Below are 24,559 nucleotides of genomic sequence, written 5' to 3'. Positions count from 1 at the left end.
GGTTTGCATATGCGTAGGTGGTAATAAATTGTGCCAAGACGGAGAAATTGTGGAGATCTGTTCCATTCATTTTGTTTTTATAAACCAGCAGCAGTGAAAGCCCATTGTAGCTTTTTAAGAGGTTGCTAGAAGAGTATGGTATTTTAAAACTTTGAAGTCCCTATAAATCAAAGCATGTCTTATATGGAGGTTTTTTCTAAGTAAATGTAAAAAAGTGTTCTTTATATGAGAAATCATTATTTCCTCTTTTGTGAAGCCTTTTCTTAAACTAGGAAAAGCCTTTTTAAAAAGTCCTCATATGATGATAGTGTGTGAAAAAATGTAAATTATAATTTAGGTTGGGATTTTCTTATAAATTATTTTTTCTTTGTTTTGATACTAATAGCAAATGCATTTCAAAATCAAAGTAACTTGTTAGAATCGACAGATCTTTACACTGCTACTGAGATTGTGTTTTTATTTCTTTGACATGATCCCTGATTGCTGTGAGAAGAATCAGTTCAGTATTTTTGTTCTTAGATTCCCCCTCCTTTGTCTTGCAGCTACTTGTGGCAGATTCCATTAACAATTGCAGTAGGAAATACGAGTCACATCTCATCAGAGGCAATTATATGGGTGTCTAACAAATCAGGTAAAAATAAACTTTCCTCCCAGTGGAATCTCATAAAGCATACTTGTGTTTTCCTCAACTGTATCTTTGGAATTGATCCTAGATAATTGTTTAGTTGCTCTGCACCCAATTTTAACTGCTTAAAATGAATTGCAAAAAAAGCAGAGCTGGGAAGGGAGGGAGGAGGAATGAAGGATGAGCAACAATCTAGATTTATAATTATTTCAGAATTCAGACAGTATAATGTAAAATTTTTACAAAGAAATGTAAAGTGCTAACTATTTTATATTTGGCAACACATATCAAATAATTGATGAATGCAATTCACTTTATTGATTGGTGAAAGTTAAATGTAATATTGTATAATGAAGCAGATATGATGAGTATGATTTAGTACATGTAGAATTCTAGCATTTTTTACTCGATCTGTAGTCTGAACCAGGGCTAAGAAGTGGTTGCTGTCATTAAAATTTTCCTTATTGATCTATCAAAAGTATTTGTTCTTTCTATTAGATAACCATATGCTGGACCTCAAAAGTGCATTATTCTGCTTACTACTTATTTTCTTCCTCTTCAGTTCCTGCATGATCATAACAGTAATAGTTACTGTTCAGAGGACAGTGAATGCTAGATACCAGTGTTTTTTTATCACCCAAGAAAGGAAGCCCACCACAGAAATTTCATGAAATATTTATTTCCTTAGCACTTCGTGCCACATCATCTGACAATTTTGGACTGTAATTAAATAGAGTGAGGGAAGACATATGAGGAGTTAGAATTATTATAAAGAAGGGAAAAGAAGGATGCATGCATCCCCCTGACATGTGGTCTGTAGAGGGAAAACTTACCCTTTCTTGTATAATTAGAAAGGTATAAGGATTTCCCTGCAATAGAAAATTAATGGGAGAGAGTCAAACCTGTGTGAGATGTTTTTTCTCTTTTGTAAGTTGCTAAAATATTTTAGTCACGTAGAGCTTAGCAGCCAGAAGGACTGAAAATGAGTGGTGTATGGTCAGTAGAAATCTGAGTACCCTGGCTTTCTAGTGGTACAAGGTATGTGTTTCTTTACCCAGATTGTTTGCAGCCTATGAGAAAGTAACATGTTTTATGCTGCTCCCATGTTAGAATGATCTATAAATGTGCCTGCAATCAGAGCAATTTTCATATATGGGGAACATACTCTCATCAAAGCATACTGATTCTGCCTCACTTTTCAGAAACTTACTGCATTGGCCATATTTTTTAATATTAACACTTCCAAAATACTTCAAGACCTGTTTGCACTTTCATAGTCTGCCTTAATGACCTAATCTACTTTTGTCCTTTAGGGCTTGATTGAACTCTCATTGAAGTTATTAGAAAGGTTCCCACTGACTTCAGAGCAAGCTGATCATCCCATCTCATTAGGTTGCACATGCATGCCTCCTTCCCTTCACTCCCACCTTCAAAGTTCAGGATATTACTATTATCTACATAGATGCTTCCTTATTGCCTTTTACTTGCTGAGTGGTGTGGAGGAACAAGTCCATAAAACTGCTACCCACTCTTTTAAGATCTACCGCTTCTATTGGAATGCCTTCAAGAAATCAACAAATTAATGATGGCCAGTGTGAGCAATTATTTTGGGCTGGCTACTGTGTAGAAATTAAAGAGGAACCTTTCCGAGTCATCAGTCTCCTGTGTAGCAAATCAATGACACTGTGATCTGTTGTCATTATCCTTGTTCTTCCTCATTACTTTCACTCACTCGTTCACTGGCTGTGCCTCATTGAAAATGAGACTGTAAACTTACGACTAGAGCAAGAATGTCCTCTTGCTTCTACTTATTGTGGTCTAGCTCAGATGAAGAATTCCTCAACATAAAAGCTTCAGTAAGAACATGCCTGAATGTATATTCAATGTGTGATTGATTGTACATGCTGAGGCTGGTATATGTGATTTTGTGATATTCCTGGGAGTTTCTCTGCAGCTGGTATGTTTGTTTCATGGGGATGAGGGAGGAATTCTGAGACTCCAAAGGACAGCTTCCAGGTTTGATTCTTGTGGACTGGAAGAATCTTGAAGACTGTCTGTTGTACAGAGGACACAGTTTCAGTATTGTCCCAGTGGGTAGTCTGGGAAAAAGTCTGCAAGCTGGAAGTGAAACAAACTGCTCCAGAGGATATTTGGAAGATTGGAAGTGGTCACATTGTTCTTCAAGTGAGTGTAATTAAATGCAGATACTCAAATCAACTTTGGAGTAAATGCTGTTCATGAGGATGGTTTCTGTGTGCTTTTTAGGAAAGAGTAGGCAATTCCTTCTTGTTGACTAAAATGTTGAGCTGAAGGAGCTTCCAGTGTGACTGGAAGAGTAGATAGGAGCTAATGAACAGCTCTCTGTTGTTTGTTATTGTGATGTGTTGACCCTGGCGGGACACGAGGCACCCACCAAAGTCCCTCTATCACTCCCCTCTGAAACTGAACTGGGGTGGGGAGAGAGAATATAACAAAGTGTTCATGGGTCTCAGATAAGGTCTGTGTTAGAGATCCCTCACCAAATACCATCGCAGCAAAACAGACTCAAATTGGGCATATTATTTGGATTTACTACTAACAAAATCAGAGCAGGATAATGAGAATTAAAAACAGACCTTGCAACTCCTTCCCCCCCTCCCCACCTCTCCCTCTTTCCCAGCTCTGCCTCCTCTCCCCCAGTGGTGCAGGGAGGCAGGGAAGGGGGGTTATGGTCAGTTTGTCACACGTTGTTTTTCCCACTGCTCAGCAAGAGGAGTCTTTCCCCAGCCCCAATGTGGGGTCCCTCCCTCAAAGTCACAGCCTCCTCTCAGGCATCCACCTGCTCTGCTGCAGGTCTCTTCCAGGGACTGCAGGTGGATCTCTGTGTTCCCATGGATCTCCGTGGGCTGCAGGAGCACAGCTGCTTCACCATGGGCTGTACCACGGGCTGCAGAGGAATCCCAGCTCTGGTGCCTGGAGCACATCCTGCCCCTGCTTCTGCACTGACCTTGATGTCTTCAGGGTTGTTCCTCTCACGTGTTCTCACCCCACTCTTCTCTGGCCACAATTACATCTGAGCAGTAACATTTTTTTTCTTCTTCTTCTTAAATCTGTTATCACAGAGGCATTACTACGAATTCCAGTTGGCCCAGCCTTGGCCAGTGGCATGTCCATCTTGGATCCAGCTGGCATTGGCTCTGCTGGACACGGGAAGAGCTTCTGGCAGCTTCTCACAGAAGCCATTCCTATAGCCTCCCCTCCACTACCAAACCTGGCCATGCAAACCCAACATAGTCATGTATTACTGATCACACACCTCATTTCAGCTGCCAATAGGGAAAAGTGTTCAAGTTGATGACTACCACCTTGGCATATCACCTAATCTTCCAATAATATTAACCTTGTCTGTGGGTTATCTGAGAGAAATGAAACCAAAGCAGTTTTGAAAAAGCTACATATAGAAATACATAAAAAAAAATTGCTTTTATTTGGTGGTATTTCAGATAAAAATATCCATTGGGAGTAAACCCTGCGCCTTGCCCTAGGTCACCAAGAATGGTTATTTGTTGATGTTAGAGTCTTTTCCTTCATGTACATCCAGAAAGACAAAAGAGAGAATTGTTGATTTTTGCATCCTCTTTGCTACTGTGTGACCTCATCAAGGTGTTGTAGGGTACCAGTTGGTATTTTCATGAACAAGGGATGTGAGGCTGCTCTCCAGCTTTGTGAGAGCCACATGACTTTAGGATGATTGAGTTGCTGCCCTGTCCTCATCCTTTCTGTCTCTGGTACATACCAGAGATAGTGAGCATGCAGATCACTGACTGTTCAATATGCTGAGCAGGATCAGTTTCGATAACTGCATGTGACCACAATTGCTGGCAACAGTGCTAGGTCTGTCCATTCTTCACAGCACCAAAGTGAAGGAATACACTGGAAATTACAGATGTGCAGTATCTTTTTGAGTTGTAATTCATTGTCCATTGTAGCAAATCCTGTAGGGAGGACAGTGCCAGGCCTTGGGAACTTGTTCGACAAAGTGCATAATATCCAGGATGTTTCAAATTTAATATAGCTCTTCCCACCTGTTTGTTGAAGGTATGTAGTCATATTTTGGAAAGCTTTTCATTTTGCGAGTGCTTCTGCCAGTCTCTCTTCTCCTTACCCAGTGAACCATAGCATTTATGTAACCATATTTCTACTCATCAGTTTGTATGCCATTCGTATGATGGTCCTTTTACTGAGTTCAGTTTGTCTGGTGTGTGAAATGGAGCTGTCTCATTTGCTCTCAGAGTGCTGCACAAATAGGTCACCACCACCTTTTCCCTGTTCACTCTCTATGGCCATGGATGAGGCTGTTCTGCTTCAAGTGAATGTAAGCCAGTCACAAAAGAAACATCTCATGCCGAACCTTCCTGTCCGTGCTGAGGTCAGAGACATCATGCTAAGGTGGCTGCAGTGCTCTTTGTGCCTCATTCTTGTAGGTGTGCTGAATGATAAATTTTGCTGGCACTGTGGAAATCATTGGTATTACAAACTTCTGCTCTGTCACAGTTCCAGGACTTGTTTGTGTTTCTCCTAGATAAGTTGCCTCTTTTGTGGTTGCTGTAATGATCTGTGATCATGCATCCACACAGTTTTGGGATCAGCCCAAAATCAGTAGTGGATGGAGAGTCAAGAACCAGCTTTGAACCCATTCCATCCCCATGACTGCTTAGCAGGGCTTGTGGGAAGGTGTTGGCTATTGCTGATGAAGGTGTACTAGATGTGGAAGCACAGGCTCACCTGTGCATGTTTCTGCAAATCCAGAACTGGCCTTAACCTCAAGTGAGGAGGTTTAGCTAGCATCCATTTCCAATAGGTGAGCAGGGCTTTGGAAAGTTCCTTGGGAATCACTGTTCTGGTACTCAGTCTCCAAGTAGGAAACATCTCCATGCAACTCAGCAAGTGCTGCTGAGCTGGCTGGCACAGCTTTAGTCTGCCTCCCTGCCCTTTCCATCCCCACCTCCTGTTCATTACCTGATTTATGTTCCAGGGAAATACTCCTTTGATGGACCTCCCTACCTCAGTTAAAGTGACTGCTGTTCAGATTGCTTCTAATATCTCCTCAGGATTGTGATGAGATGGGGGAAAGAAAGTTGAACAGGGCAATTGCCTTCCAACAGCAAGTCCCAATTTACTTTGCCACCTCCTACTAGATAGTCTCTACTTTAAGCCACTCAAAAGTCAGATTCTGCTCCATGAAGTGTTTTGTAGAAGACAGATGCTTCTGAGCTGGGATTTGCTGGCCACCTGCTGGGGAACAGAGCATTAGTTGCAGCTTTAGAAAAATACCCTTTATTTTCTTTTCTGAGACTCAGCTGCTGAACTTTACCTATGTTGCTTCCAGACTCCACTCTTTTATCTTTCAAAAGCAGGAAGAAGGGAAGCACTGTGAAGAAAGATCAATATACAGGTCCTGCTTTGAGCTTCAGCCAGCCATCGTGAGGGCCAGGTATACAGGACTTGGAATCCTATGTGATTTTGACAGAGTGAGTCAGAATCATTCCCCTTATTCTAACAGCCAAGAGAAGATCCTAGCAGAAGACTGCTGCTTACATTGTGTATCACCTTAGACATTAGCAGTTCCATCATATAGGAATGTTAATGGATGGAAAGGTAGTCTGAGGAAGAGTTATGTGAGATAGAACATGATCATATTTCCTGATGTGCTCCATTTATTTTGTTGATCTCTGTACTAAAATATTTTCTTTCAGTATGGAGCTATGGCAACACAGCAAGCGAGATAGAACTTTCTCTTCTCACTTTTTGCCTTCTCCCTGTATGAAAAGTTCTTGCAAGAAGATTTGCAGAATTTAGTTAAAGCCGGTATAGATTATTGTGAAATTCCTCATGGAACACATTTTTGTCAGAAAAATTTCACTTGCTGTTGTTGTCAGGTAATTGGGCTACACTTCTGCAGTTATTTTTGCAGCAAAATGGAGTCAATTCCCCCAGCAGGGGGAAAAAGAAAATAATAAACCAATTTCTTAGTATGCTAGGAGTTGTATAAAGTGAAGAGTTAAAATAACAACTGTGAGTCTGAACACTTGAAATGGTACTGGAACTCTATTTGGTCCATGCTTTTGAGAGTACTCTCTTGCAGAAGGGTGCCCTGCTCCCAGACCTGCCTCACATGCTGGTTTTGATGGAATTGAACTTGCTTGAGAGATGGGAGAGCTCAGAACTTCAAGCCACATGCACCAGCTGGAGAGCTATCTCACACTTTGAGAGCAGACAAACTGGGAATGAGACCCTAACTGATTTTTTTTACTTCAAAACAAATGTCATAAAGTTTAACAATTTCATCCTAAATGTTTCCTATATGTATGCAGCAAAACTAGGAGTTTTAGAGCAGTGTTATTTTCTGAGGCCCCCCGACAATACATGACCATGGAAAAACACTTTCTGATGGAAGAAGATTAAATAAACCTCCCTTTAATGTCAAATACAATGGGATATATATTTTAGAATGACTTTTAAGAGGTGAACTAAAACCTTCAAAGATAGATTTCATTCCAAATGAAATCTTTGTTGTTGTTTAGAAAGTCATGAATGGTTTAATGTAGGGTTTAACACTGAGTTATTACCTTTTCCCTAGCTATAATACTTTTAATAGGAAACTAATAAATGTGTTTGTGGTAAGTGGAAACATTACCCAGATGTATAGAAATTTTTAGTGCCTGTAATTACCAAAAGAAAGAATTTCTTTTATAGGAAAGCATGAGAACTGACAGACACAAATATCAAATTCTACAAAATTATATAGAGCTATATGAAGCATATGTATCAGGCAGTCCCTTAAAATAGCCACCTCTTTATATGAGCTGGGAAGGTGTGAAAGATTCCTGTCCTGTATTTCAGGAGGACGTCAATACACAAGTGGTCTTATCGAAATATGATAGCAAGGGGTTATGGTTGTATTTAAACTGACCGAAACAGCAATAATGCCATCGTGCTTGGAAAAGACACTCTCTTCTTTATAGGGATATGTACTGCGGGTGTTGAACAGCTGTTATATGTGAAATAGCTTATTCTGAACTTGTCATATTTGACTGACAAGTATAATTCAATACGCTATTGAAGCATAAGTAATTTTCTCACTTTGGAGGTGAAAATTTAATATAAATGCTTTAAGAAGAAAAAGTGTATGTATTTTTTAATTACATATGATTTTGAAAATTTCCATTTAATGTATTTATTTACCCAGATATTGCTTAATGTGTGCTGATAGCCTATTAGGTATGCTTTTAGGTAGTATTGTAGAGGTGCAAGGATTAACCAGTTACAAGTAGCTGCTTTCAGGACTGGTGGCATTTGAAGGTTAGTTTGCTACCAAAGAGCATGGGCAGAAAGCTGTACTCCATTAAGGTGGTATAAGGTTACAAAGGAACAGGATTCAAGTCTTCTCTAAGTAGGGTGGAGCAATGGGCTGGTTCTGACTTGGACCTGATGAAAAAAGGATTTAAACAGGGGGCAAGTCTAAGAGAGTTTACTTAGGACTGATCTGTACAGCCCCTTGTGGAGGAAAGGACACACAAGTGTTACAGCCTTGTTCCAAATCAGATTGTGTGGCAAGAGCAGCTTAGGTGCTTTGACAGTCTGAATGCCTGGGAAATTCAGAGTTGTAGGACTTAATTCAGATTTTCTCAGTCCTATTTCTGCAGGATATGTTGGATTGTAAAGAATTGAATTGAACATGCAACAACTGAGTTATTCTCGGCTTAATATTTCTAATAAGTGTGTTTTTCAGAGATTTTATTGGTTTCAGAACTACCTAGGAGAAAAGAGGACTTTCTATTTTAGTACTGCAGTTTTTTTATCCAAATTCGTGTGCAAAATGCAGGTCCATGAATTTAAACATGTAATTATGTGTTTTTAAGATTGGGGTCTTGCTGATCTTTGTACTTACTGCACCTTAAAATAGTAGTTATTTGTGGGTTTGCTGTTAATCAAGGAAGAAGCACAACTTTTATCTGTAGCCCTAGTTAACTATTATTTCCTCAGAAATTACTTTTTTATGAGAAAGACTGAACTAAATCAATTTCTTTAGTCAGCCTATGTACTAGATAGTATGTGTGAATTGCAAAGACCATATTGCTAACTTTTTTCCTATTTATTACCTCCAGGGAATTAAAGCACACCAAACAATTCCCTAATGGAATTACATTATAACAAATTTTATGTATTTCTTTTTTATTTTTAAAATTGAATGAGAAGACTATTCCTTCAACAGTGTAAAAACTAATTTTATTAGTTGAAAAAAGTGTTTCTGAATTTTTAGTGAGTTCTCGAGAGTTCATGGTTAGTTTTGTCAAAATAACGTACTAGATTGAAGACTTCTTCCAGAGATGTTGAAGCCTGAGGCTTTGTGCCATGGTAAAAAAGAAGTGTATATTGTGAGTTCAGGGCTTTTGTGTTGTTGAAATTTTGAAATCCCTATTCCTGCAAATAGTTGTGGAGTGCCTGACTGTACAAATGCGGTAATAAATTTAGACTTTCAGCCCTACAGTGATTACTTAAAATGAGGGGAAAGATGAAGAACAGGTTAGGTGATAGAAGGTTAATTGGTCTAGCTCTAAAGAGGAGGCTCTCAGTGGTTAGTAGCTAGAAGCTGTACAACTCGAAGTACTTTAATTTAAAATCCAGTGTAAAAGCTTAATCAAATGCATGCAGAAACACTTAAGAATCTATTTTTGTAATCACAGGTTTACTCTTCTCTCTGTAGCACATCCATTGAATTGTTTGAGTTACAATTGTAGAAAGCTATTTAAGCATGGCCAGAATAAGGGTACCAGACTTAAAGTGGGTACCTGTCATAAAAATGATATTTCCCAGGAAAGAAAAAGCACACTTGAAATTCTGTGTGGGTAAAAGGTCCCCATGTGAATGTCAGCTGGCATCTCTCTACATCAGAATAGATAAAGGAAATTATTAATCCAACACAATATTTTTGTTAGTCTTTGAATTAATTTTACTGCCTTCATGTATATTTAAAGAAGGTGAAAGTGTAACAGATGCATTTTTAGAATGTTTAAGGTTAAAACCAAGACCCCTTCCCTTCTTCTTCTTTGTTTCCAGAACACCACAGAATTCCTGCTTTGGAAGAGGCAAGTTGGTTGCTGGGGAACATCAACCAGACTGGATACTTTAGAGTTAATTATGATATTAGGAATTGGAGGCTGCTAATTAATCAGCTAACAAGGAACCATGAGGTAAGCTCCTCTTCTGATCCCTAAAATCTGCTTTCCTAGATGAACCTTCACTGTTTCATCACCCTAAATGGTTCAATTTTTGTGCTTGCCCCTCACAGGTTCTCTCTGTCAGTAATCGAGCAGGCTTGATTGATGATGCATTCAATCTAGCCAGGTATGTTTTCCTGAAGATCATCTATCCTCATACACATTGCTGCAATAACTCATGCAACCATTAACTCAGCAGTTGCGTGTTTCAAAGTTAAGTATGTTTTAAACACACTTTAGTTCCCCCCCCGCTTTTTTTTTTCGTATAGCACATGAACACGGTCTGTAGCACATTCACTGCTCTTGATCAATATTTGCTGTAGGGTATTTCCAAGTCTGAAGAGATCTGATCAATTTTGCAGCAAGTTCCATTTAATGCTTTGCAGATAAATAATCTCTTTCCTCTTTCTCTAATGAATGAGGTTTTTTTCTTCTGTTTCTCCCAGTTGTCCCACCTCTCCTTTCTTTTACCACTAATCCTTATGCTGTATTTAATTTGAGATGGAAGGCACCTTCAAGCTTCAGTAATTATTTTGCCCTAACTTGTACTGTTATATCATTTTTCCAGTATCTTTCTTTTCTTGTAATCTGCTAGAACAGACTCTTTTTTTCCCCCTCTGTGATGCTTTTCAAACAGAATGGAAAACAGTCCCATTGAGCATTTCTGTAATTTATGCAGCATTTTGTGTTTAATATGATGAGAGTTAATAATTAGCACATACAGTGCTGGTTAGGTACTGCCTTCTTTACAAATTGAGACAATGGAATTGTCCCCATTTTGAAATTCAATATGTCGACAGTGAAAGTGTAAAACAAGAGGAAAATAGTGGAACATTTGTAACTTTTTGATTTTGAGGTACCTGGGGACATAGTATTAGTAAAGGGTTTTAACTGCATAATTACAGATTTAATTGAAAAATTGCAAATAATGTGATTTTACTTTCACTGTAATGTCAAAGGTAGCATGAAAAGAATTCTTGATACTACTGTGTTTTCTGCTGTTGCTCACAAGGCTTGGTAGTACTGAGGTACATTTAACTACAGATGGTCACTTGAGGTGTTTGGGCTTCAGTCACAGTGTCACAGCTCAGTGATGTTCCAGCATCACTGCAATAAAACACAGTTTTGTGCCCTACCACTCTGTTCCTGCTGCTGACATAAAGTAGTGATTAGCACTTACTTAACAGTCCAGAGATGTAGTAGGGAAGGAGATATCATAGGGAAAGGAGTATGCATTTGCTTTTGGCACTGCCCTTCATTCTTGCTTTGTGACATCTTCCCATTGATAACAGTAAAGAGCTAGAAATAGGTCATTACATCAGATTTCAGTAGACCATGATTTGTCTACTCTCTGTCTAGGAGAATATTGCAGATTATTCTGAAATATTTAGACTATTAGAAGAACTACCAAATTTTGAGTAAAATGTCATAATCTGTTCCAATTGTGTTTGATTTTGACACTTCAGAAGTAGTGTGCAGTTATACAGAGTCAGTGTGGCATCTTCTTTTTCCATGCACTGAATGCAGTCAGATGTGGCTAGACTTCCCTGAAAGTCTAGATCCTTTAAAAAGCTGTTTCTTAAGCCAATTTTTGTAGGTGAGTCGGTGTTGAGTCGGTGCTCTAGGATGTCTTGTTCATGAAGAATTAAAGTGAGGTCTTGATTGAAGACCCAACCTATGTTGTCTGGCCAAGTCTCATCTATCTAAAAACCACTCAAAAGATTAGATGAGTAATGCATTCCCCACTAATTTTCCAAAGTACTTTCATGAGGATACTGGATCCTGCACCTTTTCAGAGGTAACTGCACTAGAGCATTGTGAAGTCTTTCAAAAGATTTTACATTATAAAAACTTGACTTTGTTTTGTTAATGATCATCTGGCTGTTTTTAACAGTAATTCAGTCCTCAGTTTTGGTCCCTAGTTGCAATGATGTGTTATCTTCTTGTCTACGACTGTAAACATGCATGTTTTGAGAGAGAGGAGAACTGTGGATACTTTAATTCTAATCCCTAGCTATTATTTTCAGTGATAAAATAATGCAAAAATTAAAACATAATTTTTTACATTCATGCTGATCCTTTCAAAAATTATTTCTTATGTAAACAGTTCTTTTTACTGTACTGAAGAGCCTGTATTTCTTCAAAATACCCTGTCGTTCTTAGAAACTGCTGAAGTACTTCCTAGTGTGCTGTTGAACTTGATACAGAAAATACCAAAAAGATTTGACTCAATTTTCCACTGTTACAATATTGTATGTCCTAATATGATTATTTCTATGTTGTTATACTGCTAATTGATTTTGTTTGTGGAATGAGTGCAGTTCTTCTCTTTAGTAAAATTTAATATTTAGATCTGGAGAAAAATGAAAAAAAGTGCTCATATAAATTATTTTGGAACACCACATTTTATTTTGTAAAGGTGTGTTTGGTTCCATTTCTCTGAAATGTTTATTATCCTTTTACTGTCCAGCATAGTGATTGCTTGAAAATAAACAACATAAATGAATTGATACTACAAAGGAATATTTTAAGCTCTATAGCTTTAATTTCATACGTTTTTGTCCATTTTATATGGAAATACATTCCTTCGTCTTCCTTCTTGCTGTATTTTGGTTTGTATAACATTCATCAAGGAGAGTTGAGTGGAATAATAACAATAGAAAGTTACAACTTATTTGTTTTTCAGATTTTAAAGCTGTAGTGCATGCACATACCCTTAAGATCTGAAAAGCAGTAGCCTTGGCTACAGAACATAGTTTATGGAAATTCATGTCCCACATTCTTGAGCAAGAATAGCACCTTGAAATTCCCTCTTCCCTTCTTCTTGAAGATTCTTTATCTTTTGTTTGTATGAAGTTTCAGTAGAATCTAAAAATGTGTGGATTCTAGTAAATTGTACTAGTTAACATTGACTGAGAAAGCCCAGAAGCCACGAGAAGACAAACAGAACTGTGGTTCTCTTCTAACCTTAAACAGAGCAGAGGACAGTTCAGAGAGCTCCAATAAGCAGTGTCACAATAAATAACAAAGGTCGCACTGTTTCATAAGAATGTGAATAATGTTGTCAAATTCTCACGTCTTTCTCTTTCCTTATGATAAGGGGTTGGTTAGTGAGTATATGAGGTGGGATGCCTCCCAATTTACTTTAGGCATCCCAAAGGTAGACCTGTAAATCTGACATTCTCACCTTGTAGTGCACTGACAGTTAATGGAGAGAAACATGCGCCTGACCTCTCAAAACCACTTAACCACATAGGATAAGATCAATTACTCAATGTTAGGAGTGTTGTGTCACCCCTGGTTCTTCCTTGATGGGCTCTAAATCTTCATAAAAGATTTCCCTCATTAAACTGGTTGACTTAATGTAGTATTATGTGAAAGAAATAGGTCTGGTCTATATTTAATGTTAACCAGTGTTGAATCAGATGTGACTGTGAATATCTCTTTTACTGTCATCTAAAATAGCTATTGCTGTTTCCAGTTCTGTAAGCACTGAATGAGCAAGCATGAAGCGGTGTTGTTGATAATTGTTCTTTTGCTCCAAGGATGGATGAGTGTGTTGGAGTGCTGTCCATTTCCTTGCACAGATTAGGGGCAGACTGAACTGTAGTCTGTTCAGATGAAGCTTGCCCCTGTAGGCTTCACAAATATCGAGAGCTGTATCAGAAATGAGTAACAAGAAAAAAATGTACCTTCAAAATTTTCTGTGAACTAAGTGATTTCCATGCTGTAGATGGCCTTCGTAAGTGTTCCTCTCTATCAGAATTTCATACACCAGACCAAAACCAGGATCCTGGTGCAAATAGATATATGATGAGTTATGATGATTGTTTTCCTGCTGTTAAACAATTCTTTGTGACTTGTTTCTTTCCAAGCTGTGAGTTCTGCTGATTCTATAAAACCCAAGTCTGAGGGCAAGGGAAAAGGCAGTACCAACCTACTTTTCAATATATAAATCCAAATTATCTCCCTTGACACAAATTTGTCTTTAACAGCTGGTGCATTTGACTCCAAGGTTGATTCCAGAAATAAAATACTGAAGGAAGCTAATGCTGACTCCATATCACTTTCTCACCAACTTGTAAAGAGGAATTAATTTAAAAAGTAAATCTCACTTAATCAAGTATAGCGTTTTGGATCTGGAGAATCATGTCTTTAGGATCCCCTATTTTATTGTTTCTTAAAAAAATTAATTCCTGGCTGTGGAGTCTTGACACTGGGGCAAAAACATTTTATCCATTCAGCCACCTGAGGCAACACTACCCCACATAATGATTAGCTGGTCTTATTTCTGGAAACTGAGAGATATTGTGTAACTAAGCCTATAGTTCATACACTTCCATATAAAATCCAGAATTATTGCTGCTAAATTGGAAAAATGTTTTCTTGAAATACATGGTGGAAATATATGCATAACTGTGGAGCCTGCCCAGCCCCTGCCCTGGGAGGAAGCCTGCTGAGATAGGAGGAGATTACACAATCTCCCAGCAAGCCCCCCTTAGAAAGGCCAGAACTCTTCTGTTACAGTGAGAAAGGACACAAAACCATGATCCTCTGGGAGACCCTATGTAGATCCTTTGTAACCCATTGGCTTTTGCCCTCTCACACCCACCTTTGTATCCCCATAAAAGAAGCCCGGCTAGCTGAGTCGGGAGAGCAAGCCTGTCACTGGCCACCTTTCGCAGGTGCAGGACAATAAAGTCACCTATGTGGGAATGCCACACGGGCCTCTCGTCTCTCTTTCCTGGTCTGGCCTGGAGATTGCCTCTCAGAGCAAGAGCTGAAATCACTAGCTGAAAATCACTAAAGAGCTGTTATCCTGCTGAAGCAGGCCCCTCTCTGCAAAGGCACTCCTGTGGCTGAGGAAAAGCTGCATGGTCCCTGGAAGACGGTTCCTCGCAGGGCCATCTCTCTGGACCGGTCACGGCTTCCTGGGTCTGAGCTACAGACCTCATACCAGCTGCCACACATAACAAAACTGAACTATGGAGTTGAAATGATCTTTATTGCTGTTTTCCTTCACAGAGATTAAGATTTCATTTCTTGTAGCATTTGAAGTCTTCCAATATAAGTGGGCTAATTGGTTCCATATTACGCTTGGGTGTGTTACTTCAAGTCCTGTTCAGTGTAATGTCAGGAGAAGTCAAGGCATTTGAGGGCCCATGTGAAATGCTGGGTCTGGATAGTAAGTGGGTGACAAAGACAGAAATTCTCAGCGCAATTAATGTACTTCAAAATGTTTCAAAATTTCAACAGCCACATTCAGGGTTGTTGACCTTGTTTTGTTGGGATATTCAGAAACAGTCATATAGGATCCATTTAAATGAGTGAACTGCTGTTTTACTCCAGCCTTCGCCTTTACTCCTGATTGCACTTTCTCATAGTTCAACACAGAGGAAAACGAGATGTGTTATGCAGCTCCCTTAATTAGTGCCTCTGAGTACCAGCTAAGGGAGTGAGTATTAGATCAATACTTTGTATCACGCTTGATTAATAGTGGTATAGATTTACTATTTTAATAAATGAGGCCTCATCTGAATTATTTCAGCAGACGCCATAGTAACTCCCATTCGCTGTCAGGTAAATTTTGGTGATGGTTCGCTAGCAATTGATTTAAGTGTAGTTTCCTTCAGAAGTTCTTGGGTTCCTTTTGACATAAATACTCTCTCAATGGGCTAAAGTAGCTGTGCCATTTTTAGAGAAAATAGAAAGTTACAATTATTTTAAGGTTGCCATCATTCATTCCATATGCTGCACGTCAGACCATACGTTTTGTGACATATCACAGCATTGATATCTGCTTTATGTGGAGATACATGTTTCAGCTAACATTTGCATGTGTTTGTAACAAGAGGAATCAAAGCAATTCCTGCAACTAAGCACATGAAAAGTCAATTCTGCTTTTGTAGTATGTATCATTTGTGCATCTGATCCTGTTACATAGCTAAAGGCAGTAAAGCCAATTGTACAGCACATTCCAGGGAAGTGTTGGTGCTGTGATAGCGTCTTGAAAGATAGAAATACCTGCTGAGACAGGAAAAAAGTTGAAGACTCTTCAGCACGTACTAAAATCCAGCGCTGTAATCTGACTGCAAAGCGTTTAGTGCAGAGGGAAGGTCTTTGTCTAGTCATATCCCAGCAAAATTTGCCTAAATTATTTCTGGTACTTCTGAATAATTATAGCAGTAATTGTTTTTTCGTGTAAACTACATTAACTCTATTCTTGGCCACACCCAGAATAAACTGTCAGGAAGACTTGACTCTGGTTTCAAGGGAGTGACAGTTATTTTTAGCTAATGCTTGTTAACTCATTGTCTTTTTACCACATAGTCTTAGTCTCTTAGATTTGAAGCTGGTCTCTGAAGTCAGCTTGTATCCTTGTTGCTGTGCAGGTGCCAGGGACTGCTGTGTAATGACAGAGCAAGGGAACAGTCTGTGAGATTTGTTTTGGGAACATTAATTGAACCAGGTCTGAATTATGCTTCAAAATAATACTTGAGTTTGAGATGAAACAAGAAGACTAGTGTCATGAGTGGAGCTTTCTGAAGGCTTTTTCGCTACTTCAAATACTGGAAACAGAGCTAAGAATTGAAAATAGGGCTTCAGGAATCTGTGTTGGTGGGGCAGGGGGAAGTCTTTGTACAACCTTGAAACCTGTGGCATTCTGTGAGGGCCCTATCCTCTCATAGCAAGCATACATCCATTCCCTGGGACTTCTACATAGCCCTTTTTCTTCCCCACAGCTGCCTGATCAATCCTAGTCTCTACCTCCCTCAACTGTCCTCTCAAAACAAGCAGGTTTTTTGACTCTTTACCCTTACGCCAGAACCCGATTACTTTAGTTTCTGTGGGTCCGACAGGACTAATATGGAGAGCAAAAGATCCTTCTGCTACATTGGTTAAGATAGCAAAAACAAGCCACTTGGAGAAGCTGGAGGTGCTGATCTAAACAACTTGACTTTCCCAGCATCAACAAAGGATATATGAATGAAGGCATAAACCAACTTTTCTAGTTATAAAAGACAATACTGATGCCTCACTAGTATAAAGAAAGAAGTCTGCTATCATACTCACTCCTTTGCCTGCTGTTTAGACCTGACTGCACTGTTGCTTCTCAGAAATGATCCTACTTTTCGTGTTTATCTGATTGCCGTTGACCAGGATTGTTGTCTAGAGGAGGTCTGGTCTTTGTCCATGTATGCTCTGTCTGCTTGAATGTTGTAATGGATCCTTTCTACCTGGCTAGAAGTGTGTTTTCCTCTACCCAGAAATCAAGCAATAAATGACAGGAAGGGCTGTGTTATGACTAAGGCACAGGGACTGAAGAAACCTGGGATGCTGTTTCTGCTGTAGCCTTCCTAGGTGATCTTGGTGAAATCACTTAAATGTTTGTGTCTTCTTTCTCTCTGCAAAATGGAGATAAGAGAATAGGTGAGGGTTTAAGAGAATTTCAGAGAATCTTTTTATTATAAATATGTTTATTGGGAATTGCCTTTAGAAAAGTAATGTCCAATTCTGTAGGTATTCTGGCAAACAAAATTGGAATTGCATGTGTGTTCTCAAGATCAGAATTCTATGCTATCCATATGAAATTTCTAGCTTTTAAGCACATATTTCACTTGGCTGACTGATATGGAAATTATAAACATTAGATCAGGACAAAAGAGAGTGCTGAAAAAGTATTGTGCATAATAATAAACTAACTCAATTTTGATTCTGCTCAAACATGCTCTCATAGATACCGTCACCTGTTGACAACTTAATGAATAGAAGAGCTGTTTCATTCTACCCTTCCCAACAAAAATCACCAAGAAAGAAAATAAATAACACTTATAATAATTGAGTCATCTGGAATTGATGTCTATTAGCCCCTGAAATACATTCAAATTTCTTTACTTAATTTAACTCTGTGAATTACATACTTCTCAAAAATCATGGTTTCATGATGATGAAAAACATGACATAACTTACTGCATAGCCTTAATTTTTAGCAGTAAGATTATTCCTTTTCATCTTGTACTATGCCTTTTTAATTAATTTTTCTTTCATATGGGGAAGAAGAGGAAAGGAGAGATTGTGAACTACAGTTTGAAGGAATTCTTTTGTTGCATTTTTACAAGCATAGAGGGGTTTAGATTTGAGGGTTTTTTCTGTTTTCAACAGAGGTGAGTAATTCAAATTAATATTAGGCTTTGCTTATGTGGCAACTCTACAACTGTGCAAGATAATTTAAGCCACATAATACTGTGATAATTACATTGAATTTGAACTATTCTTTGTAGGATGCTTCAAATGCTCTTGTGTGGAGTTGAATGTCACTTGAAGAGTCCTTAAATATTTTGCATGTAAGAAAACATACTGAGAAGCAGGCTTCACTGAAAACTGTCTTATTCTCTGAATCTTTTAATGTTGGAGAGATTGAATGCTAATTAAATTTATTTCATAAAATGAGCTTGTAAGCCAAAAGTTGCCGTTGCATTCATCAAAGAGCAGATGTGCATTCCTGTCTTGTTTATGTGGAAATCCATAGCTGGTACAGATCATAATGCCTCCATCAGGTCACTTCGGTGTCTTAGAAAAATCAAGTTCTTACATGGTCCTTATATAAAGGCAACCCTGGGAGGGAAGGGTGAGGTAGATTATTCTTTGATACTGGAGATCACAGGGCCTTTTTTAAAGATTGCCCATTAGTTTTCTATGAGAAAACATTCTTTCTCCAGGTTCTGTGGTTGAACATGGATGCCAGTCATCCTAAGTTTTTAATATCATTGACTTCTAGCCTTGCAGGAGTGGAAGGGGAAATCTCTGACTACCAGTTAATTTCCCTGTTGTATGGCTCACCTTGCCCAAAGTTTTTTGACATGTCAGGGTTCAACATATATGTTTTTACTCAGCCATCAAGGAATTGTTGTTAAAGCATTGTGGGAAAGAATATCCTGAATACATTGGTAGAGACACCAGTCCTTGATAGGTCCTGAAAAAATGAAAAAGGCAGATACAGTTAAATATAGTTAAACTGGTGCCAAGTTTCTCTGTGAGTTATTCTAATCCACACACTTTACTGTTAAGGTAAAAGAATGAATCAATTATTAAGAATCCCAACTTGTTTTAAACTGTCTCTTTAGGAGTTAATGAGTGTAGTCTAATTATTCATATATTGCACAGAAACAGAAACAGAAATGATGTTAATCTGAATTGCACATCTGCGTTCTGAAGAGCTGTGTTTCACCCCTTCAAAATTACCCAGACAAAAAGCTAGTCATGTTTTATACATTTCTAAGAAACAGACAAGGCGGGGTGAATTTTAAACCAGCAGCAAGTAAATCACCTCATTTCCATTGTTTCAGCAATGCAGACCAGTTTGCTGCCAGCTTGGATTTTCTAATTTTGATTTAAACACATGACTTATAATGTCTTTGTTGGGTGGTGGGACTAAAGGATTTATGGTGCCCTTGTATGTGGGACTCTCATCACTGTACAGCAACCCTGTCGTTTTTGTGACAGAGTCTGTTTGACTGGTGCTGGATTTATGATAGAAATAATTCAGAACAGAGTAATAATTTTCCCTTGGCAATTACACTACCATTTGGTACTTTGTCCCTAAGGGGAAAATGAATGTGCTGGGATCTGTCCATAAGTTCAGTGGCTCAGTGTAAAGAACAAATCAAGGTCAGAATGCAGTTGAATACGCACTGATGTTTCATAATATAATCTAGATTCTGCTTTTATCTGACTCATTAAAAGCTCATGTAATTTAAAGATTATTTTTCATTGCCATGAGATTTGTATTGGGAATTCTTTGTGAGAGAGATTTCATTACCATGTTCGGTACTTTCTTTTTCTGTTCATTGCCTCTTTTCTCTGTTGCAGTGGCCACCATAGCAACTTCTTCAGGGTAAGCAGAATAGTACCTTGCTAAGTATTGGTGCTTATATGATATGATATGATATGATATCATAAACCACTTAATACTTATATATAACTTCTGGAAAATCTTTTTCCACCTCTGTCTTTGTCATAAAAATGATAGATCACATTTTCAGTACAGTTCATCAGCAGCCTTCTTTGGCATGAAAAACCTGCTGAACAGGATGTTTGTCTAGAGGTAATTTGTCTAATAACTAAAGCAGATCTTCTTGCCAGTCAATGTTCCTGATCTGTTCTCCCCTTCAGTTTGGCAGGCAACTGTGAAATCAGGAATGTAGATAATAAGACAAACCTCGTGTGGTTCTGTGTTTCTAGCACGTGCTTGTGTGTAGTGGTGGCTACAGAATGATTGACATGCTAGTAAACTGATGGGTGAGGACAGTTACATAAAAATTGATAAAGCAATGAAGCGTCTTAAATGTGATCTTTTTGGTTAAATTTTGCTTTTGTATTCATGTGTTTCAAATGACTTGGTATGGGGAAAGTTGGCTTAGAAAGGGCTTGTAAAGGCTGTTTTAAGTCTAGGCTGCTTTCTATATGACCCATGATGTCAAATCAAAATGCTCCAATCTGAAACACTATAAAGAGGGATGTCTGCTTTTTGTAGTTTATACTGAAGATATGTAAACAATAGATCATTTTATAACATGAAATGGATCTGTTGGTACTCTTCTGTGAAGAGTTACAGGGCAAAGGACCAGAGCTATGATATTCTTATTCATGCCTCTTGGCAGAGGAGTACTGAAATAGTAGTGTTCTTAGGATTATCCATTGGTAGAGGCCTACATAAGCAAGAAAAGTTTCTGTCAGGAATGGCACTGGTATGAATGTGCTTTGGGTAGGGAGCGACTAAATGAGTTCTTAAGGCTCTTTCAATTTTAATTTTAACTATAGATGAAAAATGTTTACAAAACTTTTTAACCTTGCCCTTGATAAATGTTTTACCTGAACATCAGTATGCTTTCAGCCACTGTTTACGTATCAACACTGTTTAACTATTTTATCTGTTAAGATACTTGCCAAAACTATCCCAGGTTCCTCTGCAGAATTTTTTTAGGTGCAGATACGTGCTTGCTAAGATTCTCAGGTGACTCCTGGAGACATACCTAGAGAAAACTGCGCCTGTTTCAGACTAGACACAAGGTTGGACATCACAGTATTTCTGTGGTGTTTATGCTTGTTACCTGGTTTCAGTATAGCTCATAATCAGTTATTCCCCTAGTGACAGACAATATTTCAATTTTCCTCCAAGATGGCTAGGCTAGAAAAGAACCTTGTCTCTTAGCCCTGACTTTCATGCATTTGGACTTTGACAGGCAATGTCTGACAGTAATTTTGCTGGACTTAAAGATAGCAATATGATTGATGGCTAAAAAGACAAAAGAAAAATAAGGATTTCTGTCACTGACCTTCAGTGACTTTGTTGAAAGAGAGAGTAATAAGTCAAGCTGCATGTGCAGAGTATCTACTAAATTTACACTCTGTAGTACCTTTGAGTGAACATTTCTAGGCAAATATATGACAGGGAAATTATTTTACAGTTTTCCTTTTGATGGGAAGGTTGCTACTTTTAGTTTTCTTACTGTTGTTATAATTATTGTTAAACATTTCTGTTTAACATTTCTACAGATCTGTGTTTTTCCAACAGAGTTCATGGAGATACTCAGACCAGACTCATTCTCTGTTCTGCCTTCTTTCCTCATTTTGGTTATTGTCCTACTCCATAAATGCTTTTGCTGACCAGATCCTCTGTAACCATCTTTGAACCTAGTTCTTCCAGGATAATGAAGGAGAATCCTAGAATCATGCCAGCACCCTTTGTCTGGTTTGCCACCGTTCAAATGAGCCAGTGCTTCTTACTGAATGCAGTATTCCCTGGGAAAGCAGAGTCTTGAAGTCTCTCTTAGCGCTGGACAAGCTTTTAGTGTAAATTAAAAGAGGATGATTGTACTAAAATACAAAAGTTAAGACACCAGTTGTGCTTTGTGAAGATGCAGAATATTAGAGCATAGCTCACCACAGTGTCACACTGCTTTGTCTAGGTTCTGTTTTCTGCTGACCTGGTTGTCATGGTAGTCATGCTACCTCCCAGGACACTTCTCACAGGTCCTAGATCTGTGATCTGGATTTTAGGACTTCTTATATGTTTTATGGTTCATGGTTTATCTCTTTTATGATTAGGGTGAGAGTTTCTCCTTACATCCTGTTTTCTCAACTATGAATGTAAACTTTTTATGCAAAAAGGTGAAACAATAACTATCCTTACCACCTCTTGACAGAAGCTATTTAGTGCCAATTAGTCTTGGACTGCAGTGTATTTGGAATAAAAAGTTCATAAATATGGCTTAGCGACTACGGTAAAAGAATAGGGCTATCATGGTTTTCTGTAGGCATCCGTGAAATAAAATAGTGTAGAATATAAAGAACATTCTGCCAAGGTAATGTTCCTGATGCACTTGTGTTTTCTTCAGGAAACTGGCTGTCTTAACTGCCACTGTAGGAGGATTTGAGATATGTCTCTGCTTAAGTTCTCTCAGAGGTGCATCTTAGCATCTGTACTGCCCAGGATGTGCTGACAGAAGAGTTTAATATTAACAGCCATAGCCATTTGTCCTCTAAATCATGATCTGAAGTGATGAATTTGTTATAATTTATATAATAATGCCATTCCCAAAAATCTCCCTTCATTCCTATCCCTTCTCTTGGGATGGATTGATTAATATGCGGTTGAGGGGGTGATTCTGATGATATTGGGCATAAGCTCTTCTAGGGTCATACTCAGAGAAGGAGGGTCAGGAATAAACAGGAAAAAAGTCAAACTTTGCCAAAATCTATTTGTGTAATTTGCACTACACTCTTAGGGAAACAATAGGAAAAGTGAGAGTCAGGGTGTGAGACAGGCAGAATTGAATAGTGTGATAAATTCAGAAGTTAGAAGCAGTGAGTGATGAGAGTAGCAGCTTCTGTTGTGAACAGGATGAGTATCATCAGCCAAAAATCATGATTTCAAAACTCATTAGGAAGCTCTGAGTTTAGGGATTAAGAGATCAATTTTTGAGTCCACTTCTTATGTGACTTTATGGGGAAGTTAAGCTTAAAAAGAAATAATCTGTTTGTTTTGCAGCGTTGATTTCCTTTTTGCACTTAGTATAGATAGATTTAATTTCAAAACATGAACTTAAATGTCCATTAGTGCAGCTATAATAAACATTAATCTGTTGATTCCTTAAGCAGCATGTTTCCTAGAGCTATTCCTCTTGTTCCTTACTCCACACTTTTTCATGTCAATCAAATTATCAGTAAAAATAATCACAAATCCTATTAGAAACTAGCTACCTATATGCTACTTTAAGCTAGTTTACCTCTTTGCTAACATTATCTCCAAAATTTTTAACTGCAGTCAGTTCAGCATGCTGCTGGCTCCATGAATTAGAGTATTAAGACATAGAATTCATCTTAATGATACTCTGCTGCTTCAAAACCAAGACCTATAAAATGAAGTAACTTTCTGTCTTCAGTTACATTGGACTTTGTCCGTTACCTACTCTAAAAGCTTTGCCACTTTTATTTCATATCTGCTCAGTTCCTCAGTTGGCACAGTGAGCTCCCCAAGTGATCTTGTTTTTTGTGCTTTAGTGTGTGCTGGAACTGGAGTTGAAAACAGAGCTGATAAAATGTGGACAAAGATGACATGAAGCAGACTGGAGGGTGGGATAGATACTTTTAAATCTGTTACATGAACTCACTTTTTTCCTGAGAACATGAAGGGAACAGAGTGTAATTCTTCCAACAGAGTATGTGAAAAATGAAGGCCAGCAAGATGTGGTGCACATTGCAAGGAAACAATTTCAAGTATTTCAGCAAGACAGTTTTAACATGTTATTACAGCAGAGATAAAAATTCATATTAACATGTATGCATTGATTAATTTCTGTACTAATGTGTGTAATTTTATTTGTTTGCCGTATGTTTGCATTTCTTCCACAGACATTGATGGAAATTAACGGAAAATTTGCAATGAAGGAGAAAAACTAGTCTCTGAAGCTATATCACACTGTAGCCTATTAAATTGAACTTTGTGGAATCTACCTTGCTGATTTGAAGTGTTTAATGGAAAGGGAATCGTTATCTCCTCTCTAGGCAGATAGTTATCTCCTTTTGGATTTAAACACCTGCATCAGAAGAAGAGTAGACAATGTGTTTCTGGAAAGTTCACACCCACAGGGTTGTACTTTGTTTCTGCAGTCTGGATAGTTAAGAAAAAATGCTGTTCTGAAAAAGAAAGTGAGAGCAAAGCCTAAAGCTTGGTGTTTTCTGTACTCAGTTTTTAAAGTAGCTGTCAAATGCTTGTGTCTGTATTGCATTTTACTTGTAATGAATGCTATTATTTGAAAACCCTTCCTGTGCGTGCCCCCCCCCACCCCCCCCAGCCTTTCACTTGCAGGGGGAGGTCTTTCATGATAGAAAAAGAATGGGACAAAATTTTAGCTGGTTGATTCATAAACACCTGAAAAAACCCATACTTTATGTGCAAAGTGCTGGAACATCCTGAACCAAAGTGATGTCACTGGATGAGTCCTTCCAAAGTGACTTAAGGTGGATAGAAGACAAGGCAGTTCTAAAGGAGAGAGAAAAGAGTGAGGAGAATAACTGTAAAACTAAAGCTTCTTCTTCAGCACTAGTTCTTTTCAATTGGTGATGGTCACTAGAAATGTTTCATCAAGCAAAATGCCTTGGGTTGTTGATT

The 24,559-nt window shown here is 38.3% G+C and overlaps 1 protein-coding gene across 1 annotated transcript in view; it reads left to right on the top strand.

Moving 5' to 3' along the window:
- TRHDE (thyrotropin releasing hormone degrading enzyme) overlaps window positions 1–24,559 on the top strand; it is a 208,797-nt gene that overhangs the window by 151,782 nt on the left and 32,456 nt on the right. Inside the window, exons 10-12 of the mRNA XM_042017748.1 lie at window positions 543–631; window positions 9,725–9,858; window positions 9,957–10,012. Coding sequence (XP_041873682.1) covers window positions 543–631; window positions 9,725–9,858; window positions 9,957–10,012 — 279 coding nt within the window. The remainder of the gene's footprint in view (window positions 1–542; window positions 632–9,724; window positions 9,859–9,956; window positions 10,013–24,559) is intronic.

The sequence above is a fragment of the Corvus kubaryi genome, unplaced genomic scaffold (assembly GCF_017639235.1).
Source record: "Corvus kubaryi isolate FWS band 111438036 unplaced genomic scaffold, C.kubaryi_AGA036_p1.0 137, whole genome shotgun sequence".
NCBI classification, from domain to species: Eukaryota; Metazoa; Chordata; class Aves; order Passeriformes; family Corvidae; genus Corvus; species Corvus kubaryi.
Note: the sequence above shows the minus strand (reverse complement) of the source record. Positions and strands in the feature narration are given on the sequence as shown.